Source organism: Rhineura floridana, chromosome 2 (assembly GCF_030035675.1).
Source record: "Rhineura floridana isolate rRhiFlo1 chromosome 2, rRhiFlo1.hap2, whole genome shotgun sequence".
Classification (NCBI taxonomy): domain Eukaryota; kingdom Metazoa; phylum Chordata; class Lepidosauria; order Squamata; family Rhineuridae; genus Rhineura; species Rhineura floridana.
Window position 1 is genome coordinate 144936856 of NC_084481.1, and position 13178 is coordinate 144950033.

Here is a 13178-nt window from a genome sequence, read left to right on the forward strand (position 1 = left end):
CTGCTGGAATCTTCATCAGCTTTACTTGCTGGCCAATGCAATGCTTTCTATATCTCTATCAACTTCATCTTTGTAAACTGTGTTATGTTGTTTGACCAATAGAACTTAGCCTAGGAATGCACAAACACCATGTGTTGTGTTGGCCCAAGTAAATTCTTACCTACTTTGCAGCAATTACCCCCTTGTTGGCTTTACTTCCTGTTTGTCTCTCCTCTCTACTTTGGAATGTCTAAAGCAGGGATGGGGAATCTCTGGCCCTCAAGATGTTGTTGGACATCATATCATGACATCTGGAGGGCTACAGTTTCTCCAGCCCTCAACTAAACTCTTCTCTAATTTAGAAACAATCTGTATTTGTATCTATTTTCTTATGTTTCTGTATTAGATGCTTGCCATATCAATTCTAATTTCACTCTATATGCTGCATCAGAATATTGTTTTCACATTCATGTACTAAGAGTCCTGCTGGATGAGTCTAAAAGCTTCCTGTTTTCCCAACCATAGGGGTCAACCAGATGCCTATAGGAAGCTCACATAACTGTTTTCTGCTAAGGTGAGCCCATACATTGTTCTCATACCACTACTACACTCTATTTTAGCAAAGATAGATATATTCTGGCATCTTAGGTGCTATGGATGGCAGGGGAGCCCAAAGACTGCTATCATGTGAATCAACCTACCTTTCTGATCGATTCTGTTTTGACTTTCTTTCTACACTCCATCCACAAATTCAGTGGCTACCTTTGTTTCTTCTGCCCTATGCCTCAGGTAAGTTCCCTCTCCATTAATAATTCCTAAAGCATTGTAGCCTTACCAACTCTATTTTTTCTCTGTAGCTTCATCTGTTTCCATATCAAACCGAGCATTTCTCCTTAATCTTTCTCCTTAATCTTTGTCCTTAGTTGTAAGCTCCTAATCTTGAGAGGGCTCCTGCACCCTTTAACAGTTGCACAGACAGGAAAATTCCACCAGCCATGGTTTCTCAATGTTTTGTAATGGAAAAAAGCACAAAGGCAAAAATTCTCCCGTTTATCAGCTCTTAAGAGTACAGGATGCCCAGCAACTTTATTTTTGTCCAGCTTATTTTATTTATTTATTTATTATTTGATTTATATCCCACCCTTCCTCCCAGCAGGAGCCCAGGACGGCAAACAGAAGCACTAAAAACACTTTAAAACATCATAAAAACAGACCTTAAAATACATTAAAACAAAACGTTAAAAACATTTTTTTAAAAAAAGCTTTAAAAACATCTTTTAAAAAAGGGTTAAAACATTATTTAAAAACATATATAACAAACACGCACATGTGTGTGCGTTCAGTTTTCAAAAACTGTGACATCAAAATAGTGATAGACAGATTACAAGAAATTCTTCACTTGAGGCAATTCAAATGTTCAGAATTTTCCAGAATTCCAATCCTGAGGAATCCAGTGATTCCCAGGGAGGAATTCACATTGAGAACATCTGGTTACAGAGATTACTGCAGAAAAGTGCTAGCTGTATCTCTACACATTCAGATTTGAGAAATTTTCATTTTGGGGAGGGTAGCAATGATACAAAAAGGACCACATGAATAAGGCAGTATGTGAAGGTGTGCCTTGACCTTTAGATTTTAAGCTCTCTGAAGGGCCTTATCCATTTTCTGCAATGTTTAGTACTCAAGATGCAACTTAAATGTCATAGTCTGTTACTAGTGGTCAGGCAAGTTCTCTGGTGTGGTCAGAATACATAAGTTTTATAAGAAATGTACAGAGAGAAATACTATTTTTTTAAAAAAAAATTAGTATTGGTCACACTAATGGTCATAAAAATTAATTGGTCATCAGTGCACTTACACTAAAATCCTGCTATCATCAGACTGTATACATATCTACTCAAAAGTAAGTAGAGTTCATTGGTGCTTACTCCCATGTAAGTGGGAATAAGGCTGAAGTCTTAGGGAGGAATTCAAACTCAAGAGCCAACAGGATGAGTGAAGTTTGGAATAGGTGGGTCTCCACGAGTCTGGGCTCAGCCAAGGCTACACCTGCTGAAGCTCCTCATCCCAGCTCAGCTGGAGGTATGGCGGCAGTAAGTTCTCCATCCTGGCTCAGTTGAGGCTAGAATAAGTCCTGAAAAGGGGACATTCTGGGTGTGTGGTTGGGGACTGACAGAGCAGGGAGAGACCCCTATTCCATATGCTGTTCAGTCACGTGACCTAGAAACCCAGCAGAAATTACACTGACAAAAAAGGTGGTGTAAGTGAAACTATTTTAAAGGCTTGTTTTCCCTCTGCCAGGCTCAGGCCAGCTCAGTTGGCAATAGCCCTGATCCTAAATGGAGATTGGAATAGGGGAATGTTACACCAGTGAAATTTACCCAGGTATAAATTATGCTGGATTCCTATAGTTTGCATTGCTGTCTTAACGTTTCTGTTTGGAAGTGCTGCTCATCAATCTCCAAAAAAGGAAGCATGAGGTGAGATCATAGCAGAGAGACCCAAGGGTTGATTTTAGATGTGTGGGAGTGGTGTGTTCATTCAGTGACAAGGAAATGGCAATGTTGCTGAGAAGACTCACACAGCTATGACTTCTGCTGTGTCAAGGCGAGAATTACCAGTTCACAGATTCTATTCAAAGTGACTGTAGTTATAAACAATGAGGCCTGGATACATATGAAGCTGTCTGTCTTATTCCAAGTTGGACTGTTGGTCCATGAAGGTCTGTTCTATCCATTCTGAAGCAAATGTTCTGAAAATTCCTAGCTCTTGAAGAGTGGGCCTTTCAGCTTGACTAAGAATCTTGTTGTCCATCTCTGCCCCCCCCCCCAGGTGAAATCCAAAAATGGTAGTCCTGGAAAAAGGCCTCATTACATGTTTTTGGACAAACAGGAATGACACCAGAAAAAATATTGGGAGCAAGATACAGAAGAGGGTACAATTTGTCTTACATGTAAAAAATGATGATATATTTCACATGTAATGCTCCCATCCCAAACATATTGGGCTGGATCCAGCCTAAGTTATTTGTACGGTTCAAATAAAAGTTAGCCATCACTAACATCCCATGGATTTCAATGAGAACTAAGGTTGCAATGCTATATACACTTTCCTGGGAGTAAGTCCTGTTCAGCTCAATGGATCTTTCTTCTGAGTAGACACATATAGGATTGCACTTTTAAGTTTAATTAACACAGCAATCCTAAGTAGGGTCAGAGAGGGAGCAATGTGGCAGATCTACTGCCACATCCCAAGCCCTGCTGGCTTGTACTGGCTAGAGTGGAAGGTGTGTGTGTGTATGTGGGCAGTTACATGGCAGTTTTCTATTATGCCAGCTCCAGGCTGGATTAGTTGAGAAGCCCAAGGACTGGGCCCCTTAGAAGATTCACAGGGCTTTGTGTACATCGGATCCAAAGTCTCCAGTACCTTACTCTATTTCTTTTTGCCACCACTGGTGAGACAACCTCTGGCAGCAGCTTTCTGCCCTCTAGGGCATAGCTGGAGGCTGTGCCATGGTACAGCCCCTGCCCACCAATGCTGGGCCAATGGCTCTAGTGGAAAGGCACCTACATGCCATTCTTACCCCCATGGCGGAGGAAATGGAGGAATTGCACTCCAACTGAGGCTGGAGATACACTCAAGGTTGTACTGGTTTTAGCAAATCTCCAGTTCCGTTTGAAAGCAGGGGTGCATGACAATAGTAAAACTCCACCCCTTTTTACTCCAAAACCTGGGAAATTGGAGATCGAGTGCATCTCACCTTGAGGTGAGTGGGTGAAAAATTAAATTCAGTTTGAATTTCTAGCCGAACCTATAAAATTTGCAGTTTCCGAAACAAAGGGCTTCTACTGGGAGGAAGGGCAGGATATAGATTCAAGCCTCCAGCCTCCACGGCACGAAGTGCCCCGCAAGAGTCGGTTAGCTGGAGGGAAGATGATGGTCCCAGGTGTTGACTTGTGTGCGTTGTTGCGTGAAACAGCATACGTTACGTTGGAGTTAAGTTGCTCAAGAAACTTCTCAGATGCATTAGATCAGGTTAAGAGTCTTTTATTAAGACATTATGGCTTAAGGCTTTAAGATCCCCCCCTCTAGGAGAGAAGTTCTCAGTTCAAAGACATTACACAGAAGACTCAGCTCAACACAGATAACTGCTAGAACTCTCCCAGTCTATCTTGATGCTGCCATGACAACGGCCTTGGCTATCCGTTCCCAGACTGGGCAAAGACATAACTTCTCTTAGCTACAGATTTCCACACTTTCAGACTTGATGGAAAAACACTCAGTGACAGTGTGGTTCAATGGTCAACAATCTCCCCCTTTTCCCATCATGTCTGTAATTCATTACAACAATTACAATAATACATTTCTACAATACATCTTGCAATACAGCTTACATTTCAGTACAGTTCAGAACATCTCTGCACATTTAGCTAAAACTTTATTCAATCAAACTTTGGCTGTACACATGTCAAATACAAAGTGTCAGGATCCATGTCCACCAGTTTATGCATTCCAGGACTGGTAATTACCCCCACAGTATATATTTCTGGCGGTTTCCCTATGTTTACTCTTGTAGAACGTCTTAATGGCACTAGGGCTTCTGCTCTCTCTGCCCCCCCCCATCTGTGCTTGTGCTTGGCACAGCCTGCGCAGGAGATTCCATTTCCTCAGCCTTACGTTTTTTTGATCTTCGTTTCCCACAAATGAGCTCATTTAACGCATCTCTGAGTGGAATATGTGTGCCCTCCAGTTTAATGTCTAGATTTGGCTTAAATGATTGTGCTTGTGTGTCATCTGACCCTGTAAGAACAACTGTTTCCCTTTGATCCCAAGGCTTTTCTGAGACTTTAATGCTTCTGCTCAGAATTAATTGCTGTGTTTCTGGACACCAAACTCTGAAATATGCATTCTGAAATCCCAAAACAAAACCTTGCAGTGCTCTGGGCGCAAGTTTGCCCCTCCTTTTTCCCTGTGGAATGTGGATCCAGCATCTTGCCCCGAATTTTTGAATGTGTTGTATTTTTGGTTTTCTGCCAGTGATTTTCTCATAAGGAGACATTCCAAGTGCACTGTGTAATACCCTGTTGTGAATATAATTCGCATAAAGAATTGCTTCTGCCCAGAAAGAATTCCCTAAACTGCAATCCATTAACATGGCTCTCATTGCTTCCTGCAGCACCCTGTTTTTTCTCTCTGCAGTTCCATTGGAAAACGGGCTGTATGGAGCAGTAAAATTCTGTTTTATTCCCTTACTCTCAAGGAAGTCACTCAATGCTTTACTCGTGAATTCCCCCCCCTGGTCCGAGCGTATAGCCCCCACTGTGGTGCCATGTTGAGTTTCGATTCTCTTAATGAACAGTTTCAGCTTTTGCTCAGCTTCACTTTTATGCTTTAACAGAAAAACATGACAAAATCTTGAAAAATCATCCACCAGTACCATGAAGAATTTCGCACCTCCACGTGAAGCATTTATTGGCCCTGATAAATCAACATGAACTAGCTGGTAGGGAGCTGTTGTGGTTCTTTCAGCCTCCCGGTTAATTGGTGCAATAGTCATTTTAGCTTTATGACAAGAATCACAATCCATTAACTGTCCACAATCTCTTGAACGCATGTCTTCACTATGCATTGGGGTTTTCTTAATCGTGTCAAGGTTTGCATGCCCCAGCCTTTGATGCCATGCATGGACACAGCCCTGATGTACCTGTGCCTCAGCATTTAACACAGCACACCCTGCTTGACTGCTCTTTATTACAAACTGTGAATCATTAAGGCTTCCCTGCAAACACACTTGATCTCCCCTCATTACATAACATTTGTCTTTGTGGAACAATACAGAAAAATCACAACTCACCAGTTTTCTGACTGACAAAATGTTATGAGCTAATTCTGGAACAAACAAACATTCTGAAAGTATTCCCAGTTTATCAAATCTCACCAGTCCTCGGGCTTCCACGCTCTTCTGCGATCCATCCACAAGTAAAACAAAGTCCTGCTCATTTGTAGACGTGTAAAACAAACTCCTGTCTTTAATTAATATATGGCTTGCCCCGCTGTCAACAATCCAGTTAACAGGTGCTAAATCTTGAGACTTCTGTTTACAAACAAAGTTCACATTTCCCTGCTTCAAGCCGCCATCCCTGGAGTTTCGCTTGACCGCACAGTCTCTTTGAAGATGCCCACGAGCCCCACAGGCATAACAAGATTTCAGCCGTTGCTGTTCTTGCTTGTTTTCCTGTCTGCTGCTGCTTTCCTCTTTCAGCTTGGCTCTTTGCTTTTCCTCAGCACTTTTCGCCTCTTGTCTCCGCCGCCATTCCTGGGTCAGCTTTTCCTCAATAAACGCAACGTTCAGACCTCCATCAGGCATGGCTTCGAAAGCCATGACCATATTATTCCAAGTCCCATCGAGCGAAGCCAGGATCAGATAGGTCTTCTGAAGTTCAGAGTGCTCGACGCCTCGGTCCGTCAGCTCAGCAAACAAACGTCTGAATTCCGTGAGATGCTCACTCATTTCGCACTCACCCGTGAAGCGCATCTAGTAAAGCTTCCGTGCCAAACACAATCTAGATCCCGCAGTCTGTTGCACATGAATGCCTTCCAACACGTCCCACATCTGTTTGGCGTTTGTAACATCTCTCACATGTAGAAGTTGAGAGTCTGATAGAGCCAGAAGTATAAAAGCTTGCGCCTTCTGATCTCTACGCGTCCAGGCCGCGGTCAGTACCGCCGGAGGGGGTCCATCTATAATGTCCCATAAATCCTCTTTTATCAGCAAAGCCCGCATCCTCGGCTTCCAGCTGGCATAATTCTTTTCCGTCAATCTTTCCATTGGCAAGCCTCCCCCAGACAGCTTTACAGCCATGTTGCTCACCTCTGTCTGGTACAATCGATCAAGCTGCCCTCTGGAACTCCGTCTGCCGTTCAGACCAGCAACTTACTCTTGTGTAATGCGCTGTGGATCTGGGCCCATAACCCTGTTGAAGTGTGTGCGTTGTTGCGTGAAACAGCATACGTTACGTTGGAGTTAAGTTGCTCAAGAAACTTCTCAGATGCATTAGATCAGGTTAAGAGTCTTTTATTAAGACATTATGGCTTAAGGCTTTAAGATCCCCCCCTCTAGGAGAGAAGTTCTCAGTTCAAAGACATTACACAGAAGACTCAGCTCAACACAGATAACTGCTAGAACTCTCCCAGTCTATCTTGATGCTGCCATGACAACGGCCTTGGCTATCCGTTCCCAGACTGGGCAAAGACATAACTTCTCTTAGCTACAGATTTCCACACTTTCAGACTTGATGGAAAAACACTCAGTGACAGTGTGGTTCAATGGTCAACACCAAGGTCATCTAGGGAGCTGAGCAGGGACTTGAACCTGGGGCTCCCCAGTACTTTCGATTTAACTAATAACTTCTTCAGATTGGAACCCTGGGCTCTCCCTGCTTTTAATTAACAATATTATGATAATGTTATTTGTTATTTAATTTAATTTTTGTAAATTATATTGTTTTTATTGTATTTTATACCTGTGTTTATTTTTCTTTGTAAGCTGCCTTGAGGGCCTTTGGCCAAAAGGAGGGGTATAAATAAAATTTAATAATAATAATAATAATAATAATAATAATAATAATAATAATAATAATAGATTAAATAAATATGTAAACCGAAACACAGTCATCCTTTGAAATTCACACTTACTAGAATTTTGCAATGCAGTTCGCCAACCAAACAAAAATGCCTGTGTTAGGGGAAAGTGTGCATAAGAATAAATATATGAATGAAAATAACACAAAAATGCAGTATATGATGAGAAATTGCTTGCAAAAATGTGTACATTAGTCAAAACTGCCAATAAAAATGTGTTTATTAGGAGAAATTCACACTAAAATGCTGAAGAATTTTCATGAAGCTTTTTTTTTAAAAAAATGCAACTTGCTGCAGAAATGTGGAGAACTGAATTTAAGATTGCAAAAATAAGAATCAGAGAGGACTGAAACTGATAGATCATTCCATCCCTACCTTGAAGTCAGTTTCACACAGACTTCAAAACTGATTGGCCCAATGCTTTGCTGTGGTCCTAAAAGGTCTGACATCCCCGTAATGGAGAAGGAGGTGTGTCCAGCCTTGGGGAAATACAATTCAAACTGCGGCCAGATAAAACAACTAGTATACATGTAGTCTCAGCCCCAGTGAGCACATGGGAACTGCTATGAACATGTGGGAAAAAACCCTCTTTAAGTAACAATAGGGGTCCAGCAATAGTTGTTTATGCATATACTTGTATGGTGGCAAGATCCAAAAAAGGACAGGCTCCTGCATTTCTGCAGGTGTAGCCTGCATGACAGAAATTTGTGCTTCTACACAACTATTAAAAATGCAGGAGTCTTTCCTCATTTCTACCTGACCAGCTTAGGTGCCTGCCCTCTGTACTCTGACAAAGCCTGGATAAACAAAACACACATAAGAGAACACTAAAATCTTTTTATAATGAACAGAACCTCAAGGGGAGAGGGACAATTTGGAATGGAGGAGGGTTTTTTTTTTTTTAAATTTCTAGATTGAAACACAACTTGGGGAAGTAATTTGGAGTGGAGCAGCAGGAGGGAGGGGAAGGGGTTAAGAACCTGCCACCCTGGGCTCCTGCTGGGAAGAAGGGCAGGATATAAATTAAATAATAAATAAATAAGCCTCATGTCCCCTGTCATTTTTCAGTTCCAAGTCATACCGCTTCTGAAGCCTGCCTGCCTTCCTCCCCAATTTTAAAATGGTGATTGATGTTTCATTTCATGCATGTGTGTATAATGTGTAGTGAGGACCTAAATCTTATCTTTAAAAGTACAGTTAAAGATAAGATACCCAACAAACAGAGGAAATTCTACAGATACTAGTAGATTTGCAGGAGGAATAACCTTAGAGTGCCTTTTAGAAACTTCACATACACTGTCTGTGAAATACTACTTTCTACATCAAAACCCTAGATCTCTGGAAAGATTTTGTTCTATGTGTCTACAAAAGGCTCAAGAATTACATCAAATTGTGCAGATCAGTAAAGGATGAGATTTCTATGTACCTTGTCCAACCGGCAGAATTCTTTTATTCTTCAAGATATTTTCAAGATAAGTTATCAGTCTCACTGCTTGCCTCATAATTTTTGTAATACAAGCTGACTTTTTCCTTGCTTTGGGCTGAACTTAAACCCTGAGTTGAACAACATCCTGATTCAACGCTACATTAATTAGGTGCATTTGACATGGCTCGTGTACTCTTAATAACCACAGGGCAGAGGTGGAAGGAGTTGATATAAGAAAATTCCCCTTACAATGCAATTATTGAAGACAAGGAAGTCCTATTCTTTTTTCAGGGCTAATCTGTGACCCTCTAGCTATTGTTGGACTCCAGCTCTCATCAGCCCTAGCCAGGATGGCCAATAGCCAAGGATGGTGGGAGTTGAAGTCCAACAATAGCTAGTTTTATTTTGATCAGTTTCTGTTGATCGAGATGAGGGGTGGGAAACTCACCAAAAGAGTCTTATGTGGAGTTAGACAACTAATCCATCTACCTGGACAGCAGCCATCCAACCTGTTAGTCCATCTAACCCAAAATAGCAGCTACAGTCTAAGGACTTAGTCTTAGACGGATTCTATCCCAGCCTTTCAACCCAAGTACCAGGGATTGAATTTGGGAACTATGTTGGGAACAGTATAGCCTAGGGTTTGCTTTCATGAAGCAGGTCATTGGACTAGTACACTGGAATATTTGATATAGCCTTTAAGGAGATTGATATTAAATTGGGTAAAGTAAGAGAGACACTTTCTCATCAGCTTAAAAAAGTATGTGCAAGTGGCACAGTTTCTTTTGGCAGATACATATTTGCACATTATTTGCAGCTGAGGTAACACTCTTTCTAGCATCCCCCACCCCTCTTGTGAATATTATTAACCTACCACACCAACTGATGTGCCTTAAAATAAAATAAAAGTGATTCCCACAGGAAAATTAAAACACAGCAGTCCATTTTTATCGGGTGACAATTAATAGCAGTGATCATGATGACAGAAGACTTTGCTCAAAAGTAGCACAGCAATATAAAATAACAGCTGTTTAACATAATTTTAAAGGGGAAAGCAGGAAAGGAAAAGGAAACATATACTTGCAGCCTGATTCTGTACAATCTTACTCAGCAGTAATTCCCACAGGTTCAATGGGACTTTCTCCCTAATAAATGTGCAGGGGATTGCAGTGCAAAGTTGCAGTAATAAACATGCTTACTTGAAGGCAATTTCTGTTGAAATCAATGAGGTTCTCTTAGTAAACATAGATAGAATTAGACTATCAATGTGCAGTAGATCATTTAGTATCACTTGAGAGGTATTTTCTAAAAGGTAAAGAGTCATGCACTGTGCTGAAGCCTTGCTCAGCTGTCTGCCAGTTTTGCATTCCTCTTGGGGAGTCACTTGGTTGAAAGCAATGCAATTACTAGGGTGAAAAGCATGTGAGAGACAAGACATACCCTCACTTTTAATTTATGAATGGAAGAGACTCCTGGAGAAGCAAAGGCATGCCACAGTAAATCATTAACTTCTTTTCTCAAGCTTCTCTTCTGCCAATAGGGATCCACAAGCACATCATTGTTTTCTGATGCACTTCAAAAGAGTTTAAAAATCATTTAAAAATAATATCTCAGTAAAAAAAGAGAGAACCTTTTATGGTCACTGTCAGTTAATTCTTTCTCCTTCAGCAAAGGATAGTATATGTCTGATTTTAACAAACAAATGTTGCTAACAAGCACATTAGCCAGGAACAATTTGCTGTCTAAAAATGCGGTAAATTGAAATATGAAGAACAACATGTAATTGATGGGAGAAAAATTAATTAGTTATTATAAGCTAAAATGCTCATGATTCTGACAATACTTTTGTCTAGTGAAATTGAAGATGAATAATAATGCAATTTATTATTATTATTTTAAAAATACTTATATGCTGCCCTATAACTAATGTTTTTTGGGCACTGCCACTATTAGTTTCCTTTCACAAGTGTAAATTTCAAACCAGATACTAAAAGCTTTTAAAATTGGATTTCCAATCATATTTGTTGTTTTCTATCAACCTGGATTATGTAGTTTCATAGTAACAGGTAACCTGCTTGGATTTCCCATGAACCAGTGTAAAATGATATTAAGGAGCTGTCAGTCTTACAATGAAAGTAAGGTGCCCAGGCATAAGTACACACAAGGTCTATCCTCCAAGATCTAGTGAGGCACTAAGTACCTAAAATGGAGGAAGAAACACATGGGCAGGGTCCATTCTGGAAGCACAGGAGAACAGTGCATCTTGGTTTGTTGGAGTATATTATTATTTGGACAATGTGGACTTACCTCTTAGAATATTGGTTATGAAGGGTTGTAACCCAGTGAAAAATCTTGGTTTAGATCAGTAGTTTTCAAAATGCATTCTAGAAAATGCCAGGGTTGCTTAGAAGGTTCTCGGGTTCCTCACTTCTGAGAACAACAGCAAAGGCAGGGAAACTTGCCTGAAATACACTTTGCCCACCACTAGTGAGTTTCCCTGCAATTTGAAGCCACAGAATGTGTTCAAGGGCTCATTCTCAGTGTTTGTGGAATGATGGACATCACTCCACATGAACTGACTGTGTGCCCTGAATTTTGCCCAGGATCCTCTCCCATATGCACGTCAATGGGGAAAGGGATCTCTGATGGCAGAAAACATGAAAGTGATAGGATTAGATAGTTTATAGTAGGGACCAAACTTTTCCCCCCATGGACCATTAGAAAATTGCTGAGGGTCCTGGACCACTTAATGATTTTTCTGCCTGTTGCAGCTAGGTGCTGTTTGATTTTTAATTTCATTTTTACAAAGATGCCATGGACCACCTGAATGAAGCCCATGGACCACTGATGGCCCACGAACCAGTCTGGGAACCCCTAGTCCATAGTTTTCTAGTTCTGCCTATCCAAAGAGAGTAAACACATTTTTATAGCTTCTCAGTAGATGAGAAACAGACTCAGTGGAATCAATTATAAAATATTGGCTTTCAGGTTAAAAACAAACCTTTGTTTATTTTAATGTGTAAAGTACTCAAGAGGAAAAAGAATACAACATAAAATATGGCAATATCGGTAGTTAGTGTGACCACAACAAATTCATCCAACCTCTTAATTATCTCTTTCCAGCCTCCTCACTATCTCAAACTAGGATGAAATTTAATTTCAATTGTTTCATCCAGACGATTGTTAAATACAGAGTGAATACCACTACTTCCGGTCATCGTACCACAACCTATGCTCCATGCACCTACTCCCACTAGGAGAAAAGGGGGCAGCTGAGACATGCTGACCCATCCGCTGCACTCAGAGCCTCTGGCACAGTTGAATTGGCCTTGTGGATACCTAGAGTCTATGGCAAATCACTGAGGCCCCTGCTTTAGCTTTACCCCAGAAACGTTCCATCCATGGGATGACAAACCTAAAGCATCAGAGACTGAGAGAGAAATGAATATATTTAACATTTAAAATAAAATGTGGGAGGAGCAGGGGGGGCAAGAGTTTCATTTCATGTTCTTCTCAATCCAGTCTTTGAAAGGGATTGCTCGGGTGTAGGCGGTGTAGAGTTCTAGGCTGCATGTTTTATCATACCCCCAGCTCACTAACCCCATGAGATGCCAGGTTAACTCAGGAGATGATTTTCCTGGCAAAGGTATGGCTGCAATCCCTCCAGTCTCAGCAGGGCAGATGTTTGAAAAGGCAGTGGGGTGCTGCCTGGCACAAAACATACTCTCGGTGACGCTGACCTGGATTCCATTTTCTTCATACTGCTGCTCACAGAGCAGGGAGTCGACTATCTGAACAGTCCCCATACGGATTGTGTCATTCTTGTAGCTTGGATCTGCAACTTCTGTCAGGATCTTCCACCCCGTTATCATTATTTGCAAGTCGTCTGCAGGTGGATCAATATCGCGTGTTGATGCCAGGCATACGGGCTGAACGCGGCTGCTGATTTTTGCTTTGTCCAGGAGTTTAACGATAGCAATGTCAGAATCGAGCAAGATAGGGTCATAGTTAGGGTGAACTATAATGGCTGAAATCTAGGAAAAAACCCAGAAATACTTAACATATTGCACCTGCTTCACTTTCAGTTTAATATTTTCTTGAAATGTAAAACTGGGAAATTCTGAGGCACCTC

At 41.1% G+C, this 13178-nt stretch overlaps 1 protein-coding gene across 5 annotated transcripts in view; it reads right to left on the reverse strand.

Annotated features, from left to right (window-relative positions):
* Nucleotides 1–12028: 12028 nt before the first annotated feature.
* The window catches only part of PAMR1 (peptidase domain containing associated with muscle regeneration 1), a 140652-nt gene continuing 139502 nt past the window's right edge, over nt 12029–13178 (reverse strand). For all 5 annotated transcript variants that reach the window (XM_061610777.1, XM_061610774.1, XM_061610773.1 and 2 more), the window contains one exon: nt 12029–13080. In XM_061610777.1, coding sequence (XP_061466761.1) covers nt 12544–13080 — 537 coding nt within the window. In that variant the 3' untranslated portion in view covers nt 12029–12543. The remainder of the gene's footprint in view (nt 13081–13178) is intronic.